This window comes from Uloborus diversus, chromosome 1 (genome assembly GCF_026930045.1).
Source record: "Uloborus diversus isolate 005 chromosome 1, Udiv.v.3.1, whole genome shotgun sequence".
Lineage (NCBI taxonomy): Eukaryota > Metazoa > Arthropoda > Arachnida > Araneae > Uloboridae > Uloborus > Uloborus diversus.
In genome coordinates this window covers 15886658-15913047 of record NC_072731.1, presented here as the reverse complement: position 1 = coordinate 15913047, position 26390 = coordinate 15886658, and the positions used below count along the sequence as shown (strand labels likewise).

Sequence of the window (26390 nt, the reverse complement as noted above, 5' to 3'; positions counted from 1 at the left end):
GATTGTTTAAGCACATAAGTAGTGAAGATCTCAAGCAGTAACTAATGTAGATTAAAAAATCAGGTTTCAACATGTTAGATTACAGTAACCTTTAAAGTTAGTTATCAAATTAACCTGTAACAGGAGCAGGGACGTAACTAGAGGGGGGCAGACGGGGCTTGTGCCCCGGGCGCCAGATTTTAGGGGCGCTAAACTGACAAAGTAAATGCTCAAATTAATTTTTGTAGAAAAAAAAAGAAAACAAGAACAAATTATTAGAAGTCAAAAAAAAAAAAAAAAAAAAAAAACCTCAGTTCGGGCGCAGGCAGAAAGCTTGCACGGTTTAATGAGATAAAGAGTGGTGAAGATAGACCAAAAGAGAGTGAGGATGGCGCAGTAAATAGCATGAAAGTATTTTCTTAGAGTGACCAGTTCTTGTTATATCTTATTTAAAGAACCTTTCTCTCGGAGGAGGAATATAGGAGCGAAGCTATGAGAAGTACAAAACAGCGGAAATGCTCAATTCTCATTTTTATACAATTAAACGTCATAAAGCTACCAACATGATGTCTTCCTCTCATTTACAATGACGAGAGCTTGTCTACCCCATTGGCCTAAGGGAAAATCGTTACACTGTTCCATTGGCCTAGTTTAGTTTACAATTTTTCTCATTCTTGGGGGAAAATCTCGCACTTTATAATAATGGAAATTCAATTTAATGTGCGAGAGGCTGCTCATTTTTGTTTAGGGTCAATTCTAAGGTTTTTAGAGATAAGTTCAGCTAAAATGAGAAATTTATAGTTTCGACACATTTTTGCCACCCACACAATATTTTAAATATGCTTAAATCATGTACTTCAATTAATGTGTTAGAAATCAACTATTTTTTACACCTCTCAAATTTTGCTTTGGTACTTTTGATGCATATTTATATTTACAGTAGAACCTCATTTATCTGGCTCCCGTTTATCCAGACATCCGGCTTATCCGGATCAATTTGGTGGAGTTAAAAAATATATTCACAAAAATGATAATTCTAAATTAATGATAGTAAGAACGAAACTATAAATGTGCCAAATATTCGCTTATTTTGGAAAATACACAACTGCTATATGTAGGTCGTGCAACAAATTATAGTCATCTAATGAACTACGTGACGTATTTGGAGCGTCAGTCTGACACCACTGCCAGCTGAACTATTAATGACTAAGTATTTGCGAGTAACAATTCCATGTAATTTTGCTGCAAAAGATCGTTTTTCCCTGCTAATAAAAGATTTCCTATTTGCGAATTAATTACTGCTTATTATCCGTACTATCCGGATTTTCGTTTATTCAAATTGCCTTCGGTCCAAGTTAGTCCAGACAAATTAGGTTGTACTGTAAATAGAAGTAACATGATTTTTTTTTTTTTTTTTTTTTTAAAGGTTAATAGAAAGAGTTTTGATATGAAGCACATTAGGTATTTGTTTTTCTAAGAAATGTTTTTCAGATGTATAATTAAATACCAGAGGTGGGAAACGTGCGTCCTTTATATAAAATATCTCGTGTAATAATTAATATTTAATTATACAGATTGCGACAATATAAAATGTGTTGCACATAAAATTTTCAAGGTAATGTTTTAATAAGACAATCTGTTCATTTCGAGCTATTGTAAGTTGTTGGATTAAAATCTATATACAAAGTAGCAATATTCAATTAATTTCAAGTGAGAAACAAAAACAAATAGCCCACTAAACTTTTCATCGGAGTAAAAATTATTTCACACGTTAGTGCGACATATAGTTGATTACCGTTATTTTTCATGCAAATTTCTTCATAGTAATATAATATAAATACTTAAAATAAATCATTGAAAACATTTCTGTTTTATTGTTTTCATTTAAAGTGATAATTTTAAATTCGCTCTCAAAAAAAAAAAAAATAACGTCAAAGAAATTGTGAAAAGATGCCTGCGGCGGGCATGCGTCCAGGAGACCTCAGAGCACCTAGCCTTAAAATTTTGTACAAAATTACTTTGAGCCCCAAGGATTTGAACCTGGGGTTGTTTACTTTAAATTTCTAATTAGCTTTCTTTTTTGTAATTAATTTTTTAAGTTAAATTTCACAAAATTGCCTTTCAAGGGATGAAAGATTTCTCACATCCCTTAATATTTCATGTTGTTCCAAAAGATTTTTTCTGCATCAAATAAAGCTTGTAACAATTTTATCAACAAATTAGAACAGCAGGTTTCTATTTTAGCGAAAAGTCCTATGTTCAGTCCGGAGCTAAAGAGCAAAATATATTATTAGAGACCACGAACTTAAAAGCAGTTTTTCAAACGTACAAAACTGCCGTTCTGCAATGCTCATCTCATGAGCCCCTTTAGCATCAGCGCCTATAGCTGTGGAAGTTGGTTCAAGTTAGTTTGGGACGAGGGAAAATGCTCTTCAAAGCGATTATTTTTTTCAAATATCATCTCATTTATGCATATTTCAATCAAATTATTTTTATATTTTCGGGTAGGAGTGGGATTGCGTTTAAAAAATTAGCTCTTCACTTAAACTCTATTTTCTATGTGAGGGAAAGGGGAATTTTCATTTCGTTCGAAACGGAACTCGTAACGTGTTTTTCAATCTGATTCTTTCTGACAAACAATTTAAATCTTCATGAATCAAATAAGGCTGCGAAGCAATCTTCGGGGGTTGGTATGCGTCAGCGAGCAGGGGGCAGTTATCTGATAAAAAAAGAAAAAAAAATGCAACAAGTTGCTAATTACTCTCTTGTCGAAATACAAAATAGTTTGCCTTGAAAAACTTCATATGTAAAATAATAAATGAAATATTTAATGATTTTTACCCACTATCGAAATTTTAAAAAATGCAATCCAGTGATAAAATTGTATAAAAACTTATAACTACGTAAAAGTCGCATTTATAGGCTTATCAACACATGCAGCCATCATATCACTGCTTAATTTAAATTTATATTTTTAAAATAATAACTTTTTGATATTTATTTTTATGGGGAGTAAGGAGGGGCGCCGAAACGAAGTCTTGCCCCTGCTCGAAAATGACCTAGTTACGTCCCTGAACAGGAGAGGTAAAAAAGTAGGACATAACAGGGTCACTTAGACCACTCTACTTTCAAATTAAAAAAAAAAAAATGTATGATTAAGATACATTTCTGTTATTCCCTTAAATGTTCTCTGCACTTTTATTAACAGAAAAAAAAAATGTTTTTGAATTTTAATTGAAATATACCTTTTCTGAGGAAATTTAACTAGAGCCTTAAAATTTTTCGAAAGAAATCATAAGCTGCAGTAAATAACGTACACAGGGGTCTGTCCAGGATTTTTCACAAGGTCCGTTTTTTGTGAAAAATCAAATAATTTTGTGAAAAATGAATTAATTTTATGAAAAATCAAATAACTTCGCAAAAAAAAATTGTTAAAACGAAATTTTAGAATTTAGAGGTAGCACGAACTGCATCAATTAAACTTAAAGTTGAGTGTTTTTCCGATATTTGGCCCGGGGGGGGGGGGGCATCGCCCTCTCAAGTATCAATATTTATCTACCCTTCTACATTATGTTAAATTATACTAGAAATATTTCTGTACAGCATTTAAAATAATTAACAAAAAAATAAATAAATAACTTAAAGTTCAGAATAGGGAGTTCAGCATTTTACTTTTTGACCCAAGACACTCTTAAAATGCACAGAATTTCGTTTAAAACTTATAAATTCCGTGATTTTAACAAAAATAAGAGGTAAACAATTAAAATATCCTTTTAACAAAGCGTAATAATCATCAAAATTTCGAAAAATCGGATTCCCATAGCGGATGCAAAGAGATCCCCTTTCTCAAAGTGAAGGAAGGCATCAAAAGTATAAAAACTGCTTGTAAAAAAAAATATTTTTGATAAAATTATTTTAAAATTGCATTTTAGAGTCCTATGATAAACATTTCATTAATATCTGTGGACACAGTTGACGCCAAAATATATATATATATATATAAATAAAATAAACCATCTATTCAGCATTTTAATTTTTGACTCATAACAGAAAATGGAATTTTGCTTTAAAAACTTGAAATGAGAGTTCTAACAGAAATAAAGAGACTTTTCATTTATTTGCATCCTAATAAAGCGAAGTTAGCTTGAAAAAAGAACAAAATATGATTCTCATATCGGATGTTAAAAGATTGCATTTTTCAAAATGTAGACATCTAAAGAAAAAAAAAAAACGGTAATTAAAACAGTTTATTTAAAGTTAATCATCCTTGTTAGCATCGAAAAATCAAAACCCATATAATTTTCTCCCAAAATAACAATTAAACATCGCACCGCACCGCACCCGTAAAAACGCAAATATTGACAAGCTGGTAAAATGATGAGAATATTTTCGAGTCAAGTCATTATAAAGGTTCAACGCCAGACGCTAAGTGGTGATAATTTTGAAGTTGGTAACCCTATCTGAAGCGATCATATTTTTCCCCCACCCTTACTATCCCTTTGCAGTTCTAAGCAGAGTTGGCAAAGTGGACCCAGCCCAGAAAAACCCGCCCGGGTTTTTCTGGGCGGGTCCACCAACAAAAACCCATCCGGGTTTTTGTGAAAAGTGGGTTTTTGTTAAAGATAATTTCTGAGTTAGTAAAACATATACATTTCAAAAATTATATATTTTATCCAAATTATCTATAAATCACTAGTAAATGAAAATATGAAATCAGGTGTATTTGAAGTAATTTATCTCCTGAATATTTATTTATTTATTGAATCAGTTTCATTATTAAAAATTTCTTGTCAATATAATAACCAATGCTTTTTGTCAAATGCAGAGTCTTGACCCTTCTCAATAACCATTTTTTTCCACTTTGAAGGAATCACAAATGTTATTAACTAATTCTAATTACTTGTATTACTTAATAATTCTTTGAATGTAGAATTGTATAATTACATACAATTAGTACTTTCACATTTAAAAATTCAGGAGAAAAAAATCTTAAATTTTCAATTTTGAAATCATTATTCAGAAACATTTTCTATTTATGCTACTACTTATTGTTACTAATACTTAATTATTTATTCTTTGATAGCAAATTTCAAATTGTAAAACAAATTTTAAAAATTAACCATTGATTAACTTCTTGTTAATGGAAAAAAAATGCTAAATTAATGCTTGGTGATAGTTTTGATTAAACTCAGAAGTCAAATGATGACAAAATAAAAATATTGAATGCAAAATATATTTCAAATAATTTACAGAGTAATACATTTAAAATAATTGTAACTAATTGTTACAGTTTACCAATCAAAATCAATTTCACTTTTATTTTTGTGATAATATTTGTAAATACTAACTAATTTTTCATTATTCTGAGCTTAGTCTGTTCCGCAACTTAGACCATACAAATCCAAATGTAGAGAAGATCCTTTCAATGGAAGCAGAGCTAGATGGAACAGAGTGGAGGGATTGGAAAAAATGTAAAAAATCAGAATCTACCTTGTTGTTCTTTTGTACTTTATGTTTCAGAATTTCCCACCATTTTGCAGCTGAAAACTGTGACACAATATTTTCTGAGAAAAGTGATTTAGGAAAATAGTCTGTGTCTTTAATTTTAAAAGCCATTATTGCAGGTAACCACTCTGCATGGTACTGCATTACCCATGCTTCAGCTTCTTCCTCTTCCTCTGAATCAAGTCTTTCCCCTCTATACTTTGCATCCATTATATTGGCCAAAAAGTGCTCAGGGCCAATTATCTGTTTGTACCGTTTTTTTATAACTTCTTTGTGCGGTTTTAAATCATCCGACTCCATCAAATTTTTCCAAATTTCCACAGAACGTGACAGTGTAGTCGAGTCTTTTTGGAGTTCATCAAGAGCTGAGGATATGGCCGTGAGCTGCTTGTCTAAATTTAAGCACTCCTTGCAAATTGCAACATTATCCAATATTTTTGAAATTCGTTTCTCAAAGTCATTTTGGTGCTCAGATGCAATTGTCACATATTTATGATAGTTTTTCAAAAAGCTTGAAATGCACTCTATGTGTGAATTCCAGCGAGTAGTATTTAGGTATTTGAGGCATCAAACAATCATAATCTTTGAGCCATCCATGCGGTTGATGATGATTACGGAAATATTTTTGTACCTCAATGACTTGGTTCAAAATGATTGTAGGTGAAATTTCTTTCGCCACTAAGTTTAAAAAATGTGAAGAGCAACCAAACGTGAGTACATTAGGATGGTGTTCCTTAACAATATCTCTCATTTTTTCCATTTTTGATTCATTGTCTGTGCACACAGCAAAAACATCTTTTCCAAATTTTGACTTGCATTCTCCGATGGACTTCAAAGCAATTTCTGCACAACATTCAGCAGTTTTTTTTTAGATCCCGCGTCTACAATATTTAAAAGATAGGTATTCTTACCTGTATGTAAGCTCGAACCGATGATAGGATCATTTTTTATGCTTGACCATCCATCTTGTATAACAGTGATAGAAGCTCCAGCCATTTCTTCCTTCATCTTTTGTTCGATTTTTTCTGATGCTTCATTAAGCAAAGTCCCTCCTAACTGTTTACGGTTAGGCAAAGAGTACCCTGGTCTTAATGCAGCTACCATGTCAATGAATTCGGGACTTTCAACCACACTAAAGGGAACATTGGCAGAGTAGAAAAATGCAGCAACTTTTCTATCAATAATGCATTGTTCTTCTTTTGAAGTTTTCAGTACGAAGTTGGTCATTGAACCTTGAATACGTGGTTTTTTCTGAACGGGATTCAAAAATTCAGCAGAAACAATACAATCAGCATCAGAAGAATCAGGAGCAGATCCATTTTGATCATCAATAGAGCTAATATCTGCATTATGTGCTCCATGTTGCTGCCTTTCTCTAGCCATGCACTTTTTCAAGTGATTTCTCACCCTTTCAACTTTCCTGGATATCTTTTCTTTGCAATATTTGCACATTACTCTTGTGTCATTCTCTAAATTTAAAACTTCAGACCATTCAGTAGCTACTTTCCTACCTCCACCATTATTTGACATTTTGAATAACTTAACTCAAAGCATGAAATTTAAGACAAGAGGAAAAAAGGGAATACTAACCTAACTTTTGATTTAAAACAATGTGCTACTGCTACTGTGTACATTCAACCAAGAAATGGCTAAAGATTATTTTCATTGGTCAGCCTCAGCAATAATCTCTGATTGGATGACCAGTGTCTTGTTCTTGGCCTTTCCACTAGAAACAGTCATGCCATCTAGTGCTTTGATTAAGAACTAAACATTTTTTTAATTAGGCAAGTTCTGGTTCTGGATCTAATTTATTTTGCATTACTGCTTTAAAAATGGTTTTAATTATTATTGTAACTACAAAAACTATTTATTATGGCTACTAAAACATATTCTAAAATGTTTGCAGTAATAAAAATTAGTTTAACTTTAGAATTAATTTTAATAATTGAAATCATTAATATTATTGTTAATGTATGTAATAATTAAAATTATTGATAATATTAATAAGTAATACATTGATACCAATCAAATGTGATTCAGAAATTTAACTAGATGAATATATTTTTTCAGTAATGAATACAAATACCATATAACAGTACCTGTATAGAGAAATAAAACTTAAAACCAGAAAAACCCACAAAAACCCGGGTGGGTTGGGTTTTTGTAGAAAAACCCGGGTTTTTGCCAACCCTGGTTCTAAGTTCATTTCGCAGATATATATTATTATTGTTTATTAAATCATGAGCGGGGAGAAAAGTGCTTACCAATGCCTTTTCAGAAAAGTTTACAACAACACCGCTGCTAAATAGCTGTGACAAAACAAACAACCATTATATTTATTTGGCAGTAGCAATTATTTATCGCTTGCAGGAGCATCGCAAGAGTGCCAATTTTTTTTTTTTCTCCAAAATTAGCCGATTTTGTAAAAGCTGATCCCTCTAATTTGACTTAAAAAAAGGTTCCAAAAACTATCGGTTTATACACAGAAATATGCGTTATTTTGCTTTCAGATTTCATTTGCTCTTTCAATAAACAATTTGTGAAAGATCCGATCTTGTTTATCAGAATTTTGTGAAGGGTCCGTTTTGTTTGATCGGGATTTTGTGAAAGGTCCATTTTGTTTGACCGGGATTTTGTGAAAGGTCCGCTTTGGTTGATCGGATTTTTGTGAAGGGTCCGTTAACGGACCCAAATATCCGCTGGCCGGACCCCTGGTACAACTCATAATATAAATGAATCTATTATCAATTAATAATTTTATTTTAGTTATTTAATATATACAGAACATATTAGAACCAGAAAATTAATTATATCATGTTACATGAAATTTATGACAGCCCTCTAACTATTAGCATTTCCTGTCGTATTTGCAGGAATAATTCAGCCTTCATTGCCCCTAGAACATCATTGCGTAAGTTTTGCGAACATTTCAAACAACTCTCAACCTCATCTAGAATATATTGCATCTCCTCTGCATAACGGGATAAGATAAATGAACCTATATCTGCGGTTCTAACATTAAGAGCCATGTCTATTACTGCCGAAAATTGTAACACTGAAGAGGAGGTGCAGTCTCACACACCGCTTCTAAAGAATGCAATGAAATTTAAACCATTTGCACTTTCCAAAAGATTCCGATAAGGAAGGAGGGTGTTCAAGGTCACAAAACAAATAGCTATTGGGAAAAACAATTAAATCTGGCTGAAAATGAAACAGTGGTGGTGAGATGAACTTTTAAGCAGTCAATGAGACTGTACCTCCCCTGTTACGGGTTAAAATGTACGTTTTAACCCAGGATTCAGTTTATCTCATTGTCCTTTTTTTTTTTGTCATTTTTTAAATATAAGTTAATGTTTTACAGCCAACCCAAAACAATAAAAGAATGCCAAAACCTAACAATCAAACATTATTTCTTAAGAGTACACAGTAGGGTGGGTCAAAAAGCATTTTTTCCCCCAATAAATTTGTAATAGCGTGGAAAACTTGCGCATTGGGTAAAATAATTAAAAAATTTATTTAAAAAATTTGAAATTACGCAAGAGCCTTCAAGTTGAGAAAAAGTAGAAAAAAAATTAGCAGTTTTTAAAGACGTATATATTTTTTTCAAAAAATAATGTACTTCATTCCTAATAGTATAAAAAATACACTTGTAATTACAGAAATGTATGGAAAAACTAGGAGGCACTTTGTCGATCATTTGAATTTGCGCGGTAAGCTTTAAAATACCATTTTTAAGTCGTATTATTTTAAAAAATTTTAAGCTGACATTAAAAATATACTATTAAACATCTGTTTTTATGTTTTAAATAAATTTCTCTTTTGATGAAATGACTGAGGACTCACCACGTGCGGGCCAGTTATTTCAATTTTTTCCAAGGGGGGAGGGGTGTCAAAAGGTGCAAATTCAATGGAAGTTTCAACGGAAAACAGCAAAACTCAAGCCCATCCAAATGTAAATTTATTTCTCAAATCCTTTCTGTGTGTGTGTGGGCAGGGGGGGGGACAATGAACCACTGTTTGACCCCCTAAATGACAGACCCAATCACATGGCGGTGGCAGCAAGTCGAGTCCCACTCACTACCCTATCCAATCAACCAACCAATTTGGATGTAATTCATTATGCTGAAGTTCTTTAAATTCTGAATTCATGTCAAATGTTCTTGATCTGATTGTTATTTACTATGAAAACCTTCTCGGTTTTTACATTTTCTTCATCCCCTGTCACAAGTTTTGCTCACCGCTCTACCGATTGAGAGTGGTAACAAATATTTAAGTTATGGCAGGGTTTTGGCTTTCAATTAAATATTAAACCTCCGTTTTAATGCTTTACTTATTTCTCCATTATAATAAAATGACTCAGGACTGATCATACGGATTTAGCAGCAAATCGACTTCTCCCCCCCCCCCCAAACACACGCAAACACCCTATACCCAACCAATTAACCAATTTGTGTGTGATTGTTTTGTTTAAGTTAAGAAAGTGTGACATAGTATCAAATATTTCATCAAAGATTTTAATCTGAATGTTGTCTACTTAATAAAACCATTTGGGTTTTCATGCCTGCAAACTTTTCCACCAGTCTCTGTCACAAATTTTATACATCTCACTACTGACTGAGTATGGCACTGAAATTTCACATTTCTTTGAAATTTCCATACCCCGAGCACAGATATGTCAACAAGTGATCCAGAATTAGCTGTTTCCTCAGTTAGTCTCAACGGTTAAATGTGCTAACGGGGTGTTAGGACTTTAATGTTTCCCAAATTAGTCTAACAAGTGTAATGCAGGTACTGGAAAATTATAGTTAAGAAAGACATCTGCTCCTGTTCGGTTTGATATTAAGATGCATTACACCATAAAAGATGGTCCAAAGCATATACTAAAGGTCATTCAAACAAGACATTTACCAAATAACATTAAAATAAATCCTTGATACCGTCATTCATAGAAACTTGTTCTTCTTTCAGAGAATATGATGTGGCGATGATATTGGACTATACACAGCACTAAAGTAAGACAAACAACGTTTAAAAAAGCACAAATTTGCACAAATTTGACGAAGACATCCGAATTTGTCGGATGTCTTTTCATCCATAAGCTCATTACTTTTCGCATTGAAAAAGACGTTCGTTCCCTGTAACGCCGAAACACATGTCTGGTGTAATTGGCAAATTTGTGCTTTTTTTAACGTTGTTTGTCTTACTTTACTGTTCAGCACAAAGGTATTTATTCATCTTATACACAGCACATCTAAGAATTAGGCTACAGGAGAATACTGAAAGTCTGAAATGAGCCACCAGGATTCTTCAAGCTTTCATTAATTAATTTTCAAACTGCAGATTATCCTGAACTTATTGATCCGCTCAATGGTACGCTGATACCACTACCATTATTACTCGTCATTTAGGCGGGTCAGAGAGTGGTTCATTGTCCCCCCCCCTCACACACAGAAAGGATTTGAGAAATAAATAAATTTACATTTGGGTGGGCTTAGTTTTGCTGTTTTCCGTTGAAACTTCCATTGAATTTGCACCTTTTGACATCCCTCCCCCTTTGGAAAAATTTGAAATGACAGGCCCGCGCGTAGTGAGTCCTCAGTCATTTCATCATAAGAGAAATGTATTTAAAACATAAAAACAAATGTTTAATAGTATATTTTTATAGTTTTATGTCAGCTTAAGAATTTTTGAAATAATGTGACTTTTACTTCAGAAATGGTATTTTAAGGCTTTCTGTGCGAGTTCAAATGATCGACAAAGTGCTCCCAAGTTTTTCTTATAGGGGAAGGATGCCATCAATGAACCGGTTCCATGACAAGATTTCGAAGATATTTTCCCCACCAGAGTTTTCTCAAGCACGAAATCAGTTTTAGTGTCTTCTTTTGTCTCAAAACTGTCCAATGCGGCATTGTCAAGGAGCATATTGTTAAATGTCCAAATAGGATTTCTTTGTGTTCAATTACTAATGATTGACATTTACATTTTTTTTTAGATACTTTGAATATCAGTGAACAACTAAATAGGAACATTTACTTAAAAGAGTGCACTTTCAAGTACAATTTCTCATATTTAAAGCTTCATCATGAATGGTCACTGCAGTGACAACTATGAGAAAATTCAAAATGACAGTTGCTATCATTGAACCGCTAGGTGTTTCTATGAATGAACCAGCTGGTAAAGTGGTTCATTCATGGAATCTTTCAAATATTATTAAAGTTTCAGCTCAATTATCTTAAATAAGTGGTCAATCTTTTTAAATAAGTGTGATAATGATGAAAACATATGTTTAAAATAAGTTTTGGAAGCTCACGTAAGTTATTACATTTTTAACTTAAAAACTTGTGTAGTCGATTCAATATTTGTTAAAGTAAATTTTAATACAGTTTCAAGTACTTTTGTTGTTAGAGAAAAATACCAAAATAGGTAAAATAATGCCAGTGGATAACTGAAGGCATGCAACGTGCTATAGCAAAATCCTTGTCGTCATGTAAAATCTTTGTGGATCAAAACTTTTGAACTTGGATAAAACAAGACTCCCATTTGTTCGAAAGAGGCCCCATGAAATTTTAGCTAAGAAGAGTAAGTCACGTGTTAGTGGTGAGCAAAATGTGGTGAAAACAGCTACGTTGTGCAACTCTTGAGGGGGCTTTATGCTTCTCTTGTGATAAAAAATAATTAAAAAAAAAAAAATTTTCTCTCTTTGAATAACTTACTATTATTTGTAGTATTTGTTTGCCTCCTTTGATAACTATTTATATTTTATGGTTTGATTCTCTTATTTAGAATGTGGTCTATCGATGGAAACTCAATGGTCCATCCATAGCAACTGGTTCCCATGAATGGACCACATGATGAAATATTTCTTTTTAGTTTTTATTCTTTATTGAATACATTTAACAGCGAAAATTTTTTTAAAAGGCGAAATATACTGAGTCATCAATATAAAGTTTGAGTCTGAACTACTTCCTAAGAAAGGTCAAAAGTGTTATGTGGTTCATTGGCAGAAACCTTCCCCTACATTTCGGTAATTACAAAGTGTATTTTTTATACTATTAGAAATAAAGTTAATTACTTTTTGAAAAAAATGTAATTCTTTAAAAATTGCTCATTTTTTTTCTTTTTTTTTTTTCTCAACTTGAGGGCTCTTGCGCGATTTCAAATTAAAAATAAAAATTAAATTATTTTCCCTGTTATTAGGATGCCAATGTACAAGTTTTCCGCGCTATTAGAAATTGATTAGAAAAAAAAAAGTGTTTTTCGACCCACCCTAGTACACAGCTCTATTAGCCACTTACGTCTTTAAATAATATACAGTACCTTTATAAACATTCTCTTTCTTGTATCATGTTCTGGTTCTGCAGCCCATTTGAGGAACGTGCAAACATCTTTCGCCAACTGACTCATGGTAGCAGGTGTTCCATCGCTGTATTCGATAATTTCGTTATATAGGGCTTGAGCCATACCAATGGCGTGTCCTGGGAAATAAGGATTGTAATACAATCCCTCCCTTATTTCCACTCCAGCTGGTGGATCACAATACCCTGTCAGCAGTGCAAACACATAGTCCTGCAAAAAAATAATTTTTATGATCATTGATACAAAATGATACCTAATAATACATTCTACTCAATAATTTTATTTATTAGTTTTTAGTCAGATAGTGACATGTTTTAGTTGCATAATAATGTTTTCTAAGCACAGTGACAAATTATTATAGGTGGCATTTCTAGTTCCTGAGGACATGCCATTGATCATCCCATAAAGTAGGACCTGGACGAGAATTTAACTTTGACGCTACCAAAATAGCACTTACAATTGAAACTTAATTTGAATTTAACTAGGAAACTAGCTGACCCGGCAAACACTATTTTGTCACATAAATTATTTAAAATTAGGGTTCATACTCTTCGGGGAGAAAAAATTTAAGCACTTTTCAAGAAAAAAAAAATTTTTTTTCAAGGTAATACCGTAAATTTGTACTATAAATGTCGAAATGCAGATTTTATTTAGTGCAAACAAACAAATAATAGGCAGTAAAAAGTAAAGGAAAAAAAAATTGCATTTTCTACAGGAGACACTAAAATCTGCTGTTGTGAAAGTTTTTCTAAAAATGTCCGAAAAGCTCTGTTATTGAGGAGCAGATCGATTGAGTAATTCAAAGCAAATTTTCACAAATCAGCAAGCTTAAATTAAAAAAAAATAACCTTCCATGGTTGCAGCGAGCTTTGAACATGAGTGGTATAGGAGCTTTTATAAGAAGAAACCAAAAGAATTAAACCAAAGTTGAAAGTAGAAAAACGGCAACCAAATAATTTAATCCAGTGAAATAATATAATATTGCATTTGACAGATCTACACAATGAATAATGTTAATAAATAAAACAATCACCGAAAATTTGAGGTAAGGGGGGGGGGCAAAGATGGGTGGGGGGAGCATAACGAACAGTACTGGATTTCTGGTGAATAACAGGGACACAATCATCCCTGTTGTATACCTTAATTATTTTAGCAGATATCAAGACAATGATGTACATAAATTCAACTATATACTAACTCAACTATACTACTCGACTAAGTTATATACAGTAGGCGCCGCTTAATGGACAAACTCAGTTTGATAACAATAACTGATTGATAACAATAACCAAAAAGAATCCAGGTCACACAAAATGATGATTTTTTCAATCAAGGATTTATTTTTACAACTGCAAATGAAAATTAAAATAGCTCAACAAATGCAGACATAAATTATAAATTACTAAATTAGCAGAATCTAATAGCTCTTTTTATTTAATCGACTTAACTGTCCGTCCGATGATACAAAGTCTTTTTTCCTTTTAAGAGTAAAATCTGACTTTTGCCGCATTAACCAACTCTTTACATGTGCATCCTTTTCACTGACATTTGTAAATTGTAATTTCAAAGCATATTCAACTTCACCAGTTTCTCCAGCCCGGTTTTGCTTGTTGTTTAAATTTTCATCCCCCACCCCCACTTTTTTCATCAATTAAGATTTCAATTTAAAAACATTCTGGGTGAGATAACCTGAACATTAACATCACCAAACATTACTTAAAATTTTAGTTTTGCCGCCACCATTGAACAATTGCTGCCACTGAAAATGATAGCCAAAAATGTCTATTTGAGAAATATTCTCACCAATTCATATTGAAAGCTAAGTGTAAACTAAGTATAAATGTTTTTACTCACTTGTATTTCTTTAATAATGAAAAGGCAGTTAATCTTGTCCCTTAAAGGACGCTTGTTTCAAATCGCGTATCGGGAGACTCAATGTGTAAACATCAGAACGGCTTCAAACGACGTGATTCGTCAGGAAGGAGGATGTGACGTCAGAGCACGAGCGGAGATGATGTAATCTCCCAATAGCTCCACGGCAAATCGAATGTTCTGGAAGCATCCAGACTGAGCTCTTACGTAGGCATATCTGGTGTGACATGCATTGAGTGCGCTGCATTATATAAGCAGGGGGAAATGAGAAGGAAATCACTTCTTCTGCTCGCGTTTCTCATTTTCGACTGACGATAGTCGTATTTTTGAGAGGATCGTTCACTGTTGAGGCGACGTCCTGCACTTAGGGGATGGCTTTTAAAATTTCGCCATGAGAGTTAGGGACTTAAAATTTTTGGAAACATTTTAGAGTAATTTATGTTAGGGTGTCAAATGTTTTTTTTTGAAAAGATGTTCTTTTCGAACATGAAGGATGTTTTGAGTAGTATTGAAATCCCTCATACTTGTTTATATCATTTATCAATGTTAAAGATTATTTACAGTTGTTAATTATTGGATTTATTAATAAAATGATTTAGCCTTTCAACTTGAATTCTGTCATTTCATTTCACTTGATAGCTACATAAATGTGAAATAGAAAGGCATCTGCTAAACTTGGTGTTTACCTTCCTTGCGGGAGATAGACACAATTTGTTAGGTCAACAGAAAACATGAAAAGATTATTGCAGCTGATTAAGAACTTCTGCCGCACTTGCAGACAAAACAATGTGCTGCCTACTCAAAATAGTAATAACAACTTCAGAATTGCTGACGTAAAAAAGCGACATACAGAGCCCGCTCAAACTACGAAGACAAAAAATACGTTCTGCGCATGTCTGCCGACTGGCGCGCCAATGCCAGAGAGTTGACAAAAAGAACTACAGAGAGAAGGGGAAAGCATGGGTGCAAGTTTGGTGATGTGTTCAAGACAGAAAATATTTTCAGCCCCCGCCCGCATGCGGGCTTAAGGAAAAATTTGTATGTATAAATGTTGCAGATTTTAACAATGCCAGTTTTGGAATCTGTTTGATTTAAATTTTAAGCCTTAAAATTGTAATATTTAAGTGTTTTGACATCATAATTCCAAAAAATCTAAAATCCGGCAATAAGGGGGGGGGGGGGTCTGGGGGCTCTCCCACAGAAATTTTTTCAAACTGAAGTCCAAAAAACGCTGTGGTAGGCCATTTTGGTAAAGTTCAGGGAAAGGAGGGGTTCAGGGACTCTTACATCAATTATTTCAAACTGATAGTCCCAAAATCACAATATTGGGCAACCTTCAAAAAATATTAAAGAAAGAGGGACTTTGAATGCACTATTGAAGGGATGGAGTTCAGGAACCCTCCTTCGGCAATATTTCGAAATTGAAGTTTCAAAAACGCAATTTTAGACGATGTTGGATAATGTAAGGGGTAAAAGCGTTTGCAGCACCCCACCATTAGTTTTTTGCGGATCCTAAACATTTTTGTTGTAGCAATAAAATCGCTTAGGACATAAGATTTTCACTTTTGCAACATAAATCAATTCTGATTCGAAAGTCTACCCAGCACCAACAAACTAGAAAAGAAGGAAAGGTGGGGGAAGGGTAAGACCGACTAATGATAATGAACTGTCACCATTCCCTCACAGTCTTCATTTGAAAAAGAATTATTTTATAAGATAGTAGGTGGTGAAAATAGCAATAAAAAATTGCTTCAGTGAAGTAAATATATTTTTTAAACAAGGTACCCTTTCCAACATTCATTAATTAAAAAAAGAAATAGGGGAACTGAATCCTAACTCCAGGCAGGGTTCCCGAATCACATCCCTCTTAAGGCACTCAAATATGGCCTAAAGTGGCGCTTTAAATATTTCAGCATCAAAGAATTTTCGGAAGAGAACTCCCGAACCTCTTCCTCTGAGTTCACCACAAATGTCCTAAATTTCAATTTTTAAGACTTCAGTTTCTAAATTGTTTTGTAGGAATAGTACCCCTCTTACCTATAAACATGACTTATGACCGCCTAAAAATTTTAATACTTTAATTTTGGAAATTTTTTGAAAAAGTCTTCCCTAACACCCTTCCCCCTTAAGTCATCTAAAGATAGCCCAAAACAAAGCTCTTAAAATTTCAGAAACTAAAATATTTCGGACTGGGGGTGCGGAATCCCCCCCTCCCTCTCATTGTGTTTGCTAAACGCAGTGCAAGTTTTTGTTTAAGATTAATTTTTCTATTGAGAGAGCAACTCCCTTCCACACATCGCCAAAGACAACCCAAAATTTTAAGACTTCAATTTCGAAAATGTTTCGAGAAAGACCCCTGAATTCCCTAACTCTTAACTCACTCAAAAATAGCCAAAATAGCATTTCAATACTTCGGGGAGAGAGACCCCCCCCCCCCCCCCCCCGAACTCTTCCCTCTAAGTTCACTAAATTTGACTTAAATTTGCGGTTTCCCCTTTTCATCACCGAAGATTTAAGAATTTAAATTCTAAAACGTATTGAGAGAAATCCTTCGAATTCCCTCTTCTTAAGTCTTCCGAAGATTACCTAAAGCTGAGTTCTGAATACTTCAGCTTTGAATATTTTTTGGGAAAGGAGAACCCCGAACCCCAAGACGGTCCAAAGTTGCGCTTTTAAGACTCCAGTTTCGGAATTTCGCCTAAAGAGAGCCCCCTTCTTCCCTCTTGACATTGCCAAAGACAGTCTAAAAGATTTAAGACTTCAATTACAAACACTTTTCGGGAGAGGGTCGCAAATGCCCTTTAAGTTAAGTCATTTAAGTATAGCCTCAAATAGTTTTTAATACATCAGCTACAAAACATTTTCACGTTAGAACACCAAAACCATCTCTCATCAATTCACCAAAGATTGCCTAAATTAGTGTTTTTAAAACTCCAGTCTTCGATTCTTTTTTAAAACCCACTTTTACATCATTAGAGACAGCCTAAAACTTTTTGACTTTTAAATTTTTAAGAGTTTGCAGTGGAGAAATATCGAACCACTTCTAGCTTCAAAAATATTTTCAATTCAGTTTTTTGATATTTTATACTGTAACCCGTGAGTAACCCCCCCCCTAGATTGTCCAAGATATCAACGTTTTAAGACCTCAGTATCGTGGGTTAATTTGCGGACAGATTACCCTATTTGCAAGAGCAGCGTTTTTTCGCAAACTCGTGCTGCCGTTATTTTTCTCCTTCCCTTTCTCTCCCCCCCCACACACCCATATTTCCATTCTAGCGAGTGTTCGATTCAATGACATTAGAATTTAGTGATTCCTCAAGTCTTTGTCAAAAATGCAGGAACGGTTTGCCCATCGGTGTTTCCAACCAGCTTGAAATCCCCCCCCCCCTCGATTATTTCCAAAATTCCCATTTTCATTAAAATCTTCAAAATCCTTGATAGTTTCTGTTTTACCTGGTATGTGGACGCCCTTTGCTGTGGCGAAAATATTTCATCTTGTCAGCAATCACTCTCAATCGGTGATGCAGATTCAACTCTTAAGACATTTTAAGAGCGTACATAATTTTCATTTATGCATGTAAAGTTTGCAAAAAAAAAAAAAAAACCCACAAATGAAAAAAACAAAAGGATGATCGAAAATAGCATGAGAAAAGGCTAAATTTTCAATTAGAGCCGATTGCTTCGAAAAAATCAGGGAGAATAGCGAGCAACTCCTCGGTTTGCAATGCAGTGAGTCGGAAATAACAAAGCTATACCTAAAAACAGTCAAACGGCGCGAGCCGAAACGCCACTCCTCCAAAAGCACGTTGCAAACAAAACAAGCACATGGCGGAAAACCGAGAGAATGTCGATGTAAATTCGTGGTTATGGAATGGTCCAGTAATATTAAAGCATATTTTTCAAACACTCAATTTTTCTTTTTTCATTAAAAATTAAAAGAAAGTGATTGAATTTCTTTCCGTCCCGACTTCCGTCTCGAAAATTTTGTCCAGACGGAAATACGTCCTGAGACGGAAGGTCTTGCACCCATGGGGGAAAGTCAGAACTTGATAGCCAAAGAATGTCTATTTGAGAGATATTCTCACCAATTCATTTTAAAAGCTAAGTGTAAACTAAATGTAAATGCATTTACTCACTTGTATTTCTTTAATAATGAATAAGCAGTTCATCTTGTCCCTTTAAAGGATGCTTGTTTCAAATCGCGTATCGGAAAAACAATGTGTAAACATAACGACGTGTTCGTCAGGAAGGATGTGACGTCAGAGCACGAGCGGATGTGTGATGTAATCTCTCGATGACTCCGCAGCAAATCGATTGTTCTGGAAGGATCCAGATTGGCTCTTACGTAAGCATATCCGGAGTGACGTGCCGCGTATGCGGGGAGAGGATATAAGCAGATGAAATGAGAAGGAAATCTCTTCTGCTCTCGTTTCTCATTTTCGACTGACGATAGTCGTATTTTTAAGAGGATCGTTCGCTGTTGAAGTGACGTCCTGAACTTAGGAGATGGCTGTTAGGATTTCGCCATGAGAGTTAGGGACTTAACTTTTTTTGAAACATTTTAGAATAATTCTTGTTAGGGTGTCAAATATTTTTTTGGAAAGATGTGCTTTTGGAACATGAAGATTGATTTGAGTATTGTTGAAATCCCTCATACTTGTTTATGCCATTTATAGAAGTTTTTATGATTTACAGTTATTAATTATTAGATTTATAAATAAAATGATTTAGTTTTTCAATTTGAGTTCTGACATTTCATTCACTAGATAGCTACAGAAATGTGAAATAGAAAGGCATCTGCTAAACCTTAGATGTTTACCTTCCTTACGGGAGTTAGACACAAATTGTTAGGTCAACAGAACTACAAAACAACAAATGGCAGCGGGAAAATCAAGGCTGAACTAAATTATTTTTGACCTCATATAACGCAGCGCGCTAATTAAGAATGATCGGAAAATAAAAGAAATTTCCCTGACAATTCCAGGTTTTCCTGGTGCGTGGCAACCTTGTAGTTATTGGAAACAAGTCAATTTGATAAAAGAGTAATATGAAGATAAACATAAAAATGAACCATTACCTCTCCTCCATGGCGAGCACTCGTGATTAAACTCAAATCAGGAGGATAAGCACCATTATTTGCTGCTCTAGCTTGTTCTTCATTAGCATACGGGCTGGGAAAAGTATCAAAAAGTTTTCCCGGCCTTTTGAACATCTCTCCTTCTTCATTGGGACCATCTAACACTTGTATCTATTCATTATGAAAAATAAAAATAAATATTTGATCTGCAAATAAAAAAAAAAATTGAATAAGATGTTATTAACAAGTGTGAGTACAGTCGAGTCCCGACTTACGCGAGGGATACGTTCCAAGACTCATCGCGTAAGTCGAAATTTCGCGTTGTGGAAAAGAGTATGAGTAAACTTTTATAAACGTACCCAATTATTTTAGACACTTGTAAACACCACCTCAAACTGTTAAAAGCCATTCTGTAACAATATATTACTATTTCTTACATACAAAACTGAAGTTTTATTTATTTTAAATTTAAAAAAAAACACATTTTATTCAACATCAAATATTGCTACGATGCACAACATCAATGATCAATGGGAAAGAAAGATATATAAAATAAACCAGTAAGGTACGTACAGTATGTAGTAAGAAAAACAAATGCACTATAGTTTTACTGTACAGTAAATCCAGTACTGATATTTGTAACTTAAAAAAAGTGAAGATGATGATGATTTATGCTGTGTGATCTCGAACCGTTATTCTTATATATTTTTAAATATACAATACAGTTGCTTCACTAGTTCTTTTATAAGGTTTCCATCTATGGCAACACCTATCTTAAATTCACATTACAAGAGAAACTTCCATTTTCATAATTTTTGCATTTTGCTTAGATACTATGCGGTGAACTTTTACGGATTTCCTTGTCTTGACTTTTAATTGTACATATGGAAGATTCTCTCATACCTAATTATCGCGCTATCTTCAACGCATTTTATAGTTGTTTAAGCACATAATCTTGAACTTTTCTTTTATTGTCAGAAACTTTCTCTTTTTCTTTCTATCTTCACAAGATGAAACAGCGCTCTTAGATGTCATTATATTTCAACAACTTTGATATTTAGAATGGAAAATAAAAAGGAAAATGAGAAATAGTTATTTTTATGAGTGATGTATCAGACTAGTATGGTGTGGGAACTTCTGCTCTCAGTGATGCTGAAGGGATGAAGGTCTATTTACGAAAAACATTTTCAGTAGCCAATAACAAAGCCGATACTTACACACCGTGATTTCCTTCTGAAAATTTTCATGTTGCGGGCGAGGAATTTGCATTATGTTTAAAATTCTTAACTGGTAAAAAAAATCGCATTATAGCCATTTCGCGCAATTCGGATCGCGTTGTAGCGGGAGTCAACTGCAGTGCAAAGATCAGAAGTAGCACGCTACCAGAGGTCGAAATTAGCATCAGCTACTTAGGTGCCATTGGAAACCAATATTTTTTTCTTAGGTGCCGTTATGCTTTACTTGGTTGCAATTTGCAAATGCGTTCAATAACATGCTGAAATTTATACTAAACTATAATATGCATGAAAACAAGCTGATATATATGTACAATGTATTAAAATAATGCATTTTGAAATCACCTGCTAAGTTTATACAAGTACCATAATTACCATTAAATTAATTTAGTGACATAAAACCAAAAAAAAAAAAAAAAAATCAAATTCTAGATTTTAAAAGTATTAAAAATATTGACAAGATGCAAAAGGATTGCAATCTCGAACACGATACGCAATTTTTCACAAAGTACAAGTTTAGTGTTGGAATGATTTCGAAAATAAAATTATTCATTAAAAAGAAAAACAAACGCAGAAAATAAGTTAATCTGAAGTGGCATGCGACTAATTGTCAAAAAATATTAATATATTTACAAGATGCAAAAGGATTGAAAGGTCAAAAGCGAGAATACACTTCCCGCAAAGCACGTGCTCATTGTCCGCATGTTTTGAAAAAAGTAATATATTATAAATTAAAATAAAAAAGAAAATAAGCTAACCTAAAGGTAGCATATGTAAAAACAAATTCTAGATTTTAAAAGTATTAAAACATTGACAAGATGCAAAAAGATTGCAATCTTGAACACGATACGCAATTTTCCACTAAGTTTAGTGTTGGAATGATTTTGAAAATTTTTTATTCATTTAAAAGAAAAACAAACGCAAAAAATAAGTTAATCTGAGTGTCATGCGACTAATAGGGAAGTTGCAACCTATTAAATGTTCATATTTTGGCTATTGGATATTGTTAATTGACCCTCAAAACTAAAAAATTCACCATCGCCGAATTTTAAAACACTGTGGTTGATTTTTAATCAATTTTTAAAAATCCACGCGCAAAAGTGCGCTCTTCTGAAACGTCATGAGCCTGATAGACATCGGTAAACGATATTTATCCGCGTTCTCATTCCTAATGTAATGTAATATAAAATTAACTTTATTCAAATTAGATTAACTTCTCAACTCTTTCGGCACGTGTAAAGTTTCAGTTTTAGGTTGGCATCCTTTGATGCCCAATCATATGCAAATGAGGCAAGTATAAATAGTGAACGATTCCAATCGTTCTCTCTCTCTTCTTTCGTGTTCGTCAGCCTCTTGTGAGTTAGATCCGATAGGTGTTGGGGAGTTGCGAACTCCACCTCCACTTATGGCCGGGTTTTATTCTTAAGAACTTATTTTTGTTAGTTATATTTATTTTAGTTACTATGGACCAATAAATTTTTGGTAAGATTTTAACAAGTTTCCAATGTTCATTTCTTCACATTAACATTTGATTCTGCACCTTCCACTGTGTGATATTATCTCTGCTTGTACAAGCATGTAACATTGTTGACTGACTTACGAAATTTAGCCCTTCGGCTTTTCGTTTAAACATCGTAAGTTATCATAAGGGTTATGGGCCCAGCCCTACCCAATTGTATCATAACAATTACGTGTTCAGTATCATGATGTATTAAGATGTTTTCGAATTGTCAGCAGAGTAGAGTATTAGACTTCGTGTTTTTGTGATGAAATGGAATGTTGTAACTGACTTGTCTTTTTGCTGAATCGGTAGATGACAAGTGTTTGGAAATCTTTTCAAATTGTTTTCCCCGCATCGGCGTTGAATGAAAACGGTGAAAATAGAAGCTTTTCTTTTACTTTTTGGAAATTTGTATCGAATCTTTAAGCCATGTGTAGTGTAAATTTTTTTCTCAGATGTTTCGTTTGCATTTTATGGGGGGATATAGTTGGTTTGGTGTTAGGCAGAATAGTGGCTGCTAAATTCAGCGGAAGACCTGGACTTGTTCCAGGGGGGAAGCTGTAACAGTTGCACTATTTAGGTTTTTTTTTTCGGGGATATTTTGAGATTTTGTTGGTTTTTTTTGAAATTAGGTTTTTTTATTTTTGGCGTTTTTCATGTTCTTATCAATCATGGCATCCCAGAGTGTTCCAATCGAAAAATTAAGGTCTGACAATTATGTGAGTTGGTCATCGGATATTAAATTTGTCCTAATGGAACGAGGTTTATGGAAGATTGTAGATGGCATTGAAAAGGAACCTTTTTCTAATGATGAAAAAAAGGCTACTGAGCAAGAGATTCGTAATTTTCAAAATCGACAGGATGTGGCTCTATCCATAATTTATTTAAATTTGGAGAAAAATTTCAAAAAGATAATCGAAAATCAGGTCAACGCGGCTGATGCCTGGAAGGCTTTGAAAGATCACTTCTTTCCTGACAATCGTTGTCAGCACATGACATTGTTTTCAGAGTTATCCCAATGTCGTATAAAAGAGGGAGAGTCGATAAATCTTTTCGCTGCCCGTACTCGGCAAATTTTCGAAAGAATTAAGGCTATAGACGCGAATTTCTCTGAAAATTATTTGATTTTTCAAATTTTGCGTCATTTGCCCTCAGAATTCGACAATATTTGTCAAGTTATTCTTAGAACTACTGCACAGGAATTCACATTTAATAAAGTAGTCAGCGAACTTATTGCCGAGGAATCGCGAATTCGACTAAAAGATGAGGACGATAAAATTATCGGCAGAGCTAACTTTGTAAAGAAACCGGGTAATTTTGACAAGAAAGGAGTAAAAGGGAAACTAATTTGTTTTAACTGTAATAAACCCGGCCATAAAAGAAATGTGTGTCAACATAGAGTTGACAAGGACCTCGAACAACGTAACAGAAAGTCAAGATCACCAATCCGGAATAAGAGGAAGACGAACAAGAAAACTGCGAGGTGCAGTTCCCCATCAGTGGAAAAGGAAGCATGTAAGTACCAGAACTTTTTCATTTCCGAAGTACATCTAAATGAAGTATCAGAAGACCCAAATGAATTTATTTTCGACACTGGTTCCACCCATCATTTCGTCAACATTCGTAGTGCGTTTGAGGACTTTAAACCATTGCGAAACAAAGAAATGGCTGTAGCCGTTAGAAATGAAACTTTCCCCATTTTGGGGATGGGAACTGTGAAATTAAAGTTTGATGATACTATCATTGTTTTAAAAGATGTAATGTACTCTCCTAATCTACGTCAAAATTTGTTATCGGGTACTAAATTCGATAAGGGGGGTGCTAAGTTTGAAGGGGGAAATGGCTCCGTGACGATATCTGGTCGAAATGGATTTATATTTAGAGCAATTTTAAGAAATGGCATTTATTTCGTAAAACCTCAAATTTTGTATAATAAATCGTATCAAGAAAGTATAAAACCAAATAAAAGTAATGATCATTTCGAAAATTGAATGCTCTAATGTAGAAAAATTAGAATTGTGGCATAGAAGGCTGGCACATATTAACACCGATAGTATCAGAAAGAGCGGTGAATTTGAGTGTGTCCATGGCCTGCCTAAATTCAAAAATGTAAAAATAGATTGTGAAAATTGTAAAATTGGTAAATTTAAACGTGTTTCATTTAAACCAATAGGTAAAATACGGTCTAAATGTCCCCTTGAATTACTTCATGCTGATGTGTGGGGTCCATGTAATATTAAGGGAAATAAGGGGGAACGTTTTTATTTATCAATCATTGATGATTTTTCACGTAAATCTGCTTTGTATCCAATTAGTGAAAAGAGCAAAGTACCAGAAATTTTCATAAGGCACATAAGGCGTGCTGAAAGATTTTTAAATCTTAAAGTAAAAGCTGTTAGAACTGACAACGGGGGAGAATTCGTAAATAAAGTTTTTGACAATTATTGTTTGGATAACGGTATAAAACATGAGTTAACCAATATTTTACTGAGTTAACCCCAGTCCAGAGATGAACGGTTTGGCCGAAGTGTACAATCGCTCAGCCGCTAATGCTGCAACAGTATTATTGGAAGAAAGCGGGCTAAGTAAAAGATTTTGGCCGGATGCTATGCTTTATTTCAATTATACTTGGAATAGGATTTGTCACTCAGGACAAACTAAAACACCTTTTGAGTTATATGGTGGACGTAAGCCAAGTGCTAGGCACGTCAAACCTTTCGGTGTTTTGTGTTATCTTGGAAAGTGAGTTTGTGGCCCTTTGTGAAGTGTCTAAAGAGCTTATGTGGTTTGACCGTGTATTAAACGAATGTTTACGCTGGGGAATTGTTAGAAAAAGTAAAATTAGATCTGTAATGTACGTTGATAATCAATCGGCCATTGACTTTGTTAAATCTCCGATTGAAAATCACCGTACAAAACATATTGATGTAAAATTATTTTTTGTTCGTGATTTGATTCAACGGGACATTTTTACCGTAAAACATGTAGGTAGTAAATCCAATAGGGCCGATATTTTTACGAAGCCGCAGACCCGTTTTGAACTGAATCGTTTTTGTGAACAAATATTTTGTTAATTTTTAATGGTATGAAATTGTTTAGTATAAATATTATTTGTAACAACTGAAATTCTTTTTCAAATTTCTCGTTGGTTTAATCTTTGAGATGGAGAAATTTGATTCAATGACAAGAGTTTATTTTTGGAAACTAAGCGTTTTAAATAATTTTGTCATTGTGAAAAAAAAAAAAAAAATTTTGTAAAATCATTGTGCCCATCTATTTTAAAGATACTGTTTCGAGTATTTTTGTCAATTACAGTTTGACAAGATAGTTTGCAGAGGAAATGTTAATCTTGGACTTACTATTTCCTTGGACTGTGGATCATCAATAGGCAAGAAGGACTTTTTTGAGAAAGGGCTTCAATCAAATGAGCGGTGATGCATTGAGCTGCATCTGCTGATGGATGATGTATTATGATGGATATATATCCATATTTGTTTATTGTTGAATTGTTAAATTTTTGTAAAAGATTAAGCCTGGCCCTTTGTGGATTTTTTTTTTGGGTTATTTTTGAATCTATTAAAATTGTATAAAAAATTTGAAGTTTAATAACATTACTGAATGAGAAGGGGGGATATAATAGACATCGGTAAACGATATTTATCCGCGTTCTCATTCCTGATGTAATGTAATATAAAATTAACTTTATTCAAATTAGATTAACTTCTCAACTCTTTCGGCACGTGTAAAGTTTCAGTTTTAGGTTGGCATCCTTTGATGTCCAATCATATGCAAATGAGGCAAGTATAAATAGTGAACGATTCCAATCGTTCTCTCTCTCTTCTTTCGTGTTCGTCAGCCTCTTGTG

The 26390-nt window shown here is 33.8% G+C and overlaps 1 protein-coding gene across 1 annotated transcript in view; it reads right to left on the bottom strand.

Annotated features, from left to right (window-relative positions):
- Nucleotides 1-26390, bottom strand: part of LOC129228198 (cytochrome c1, heme protein, mitochondrial-like) — a 62196-nt gene that overhangs the window by 5055 nt on the left and 30751 nt on the right. The window contains exons 5-6 of the mRNA XM_054862869.1: nt 19790-19960; nt 12802-13050 (exon numbers count right to left, since the gene is read on the bottom strand). Coding sequence (XP_054718844.1) covers nt 12802-13050; nt 19790-19960 — 420 coding nt within the window. The remainder of the gene's footprint in view (nt 1-12801; nt 13051-19789; nt 19961-26390) is intronic.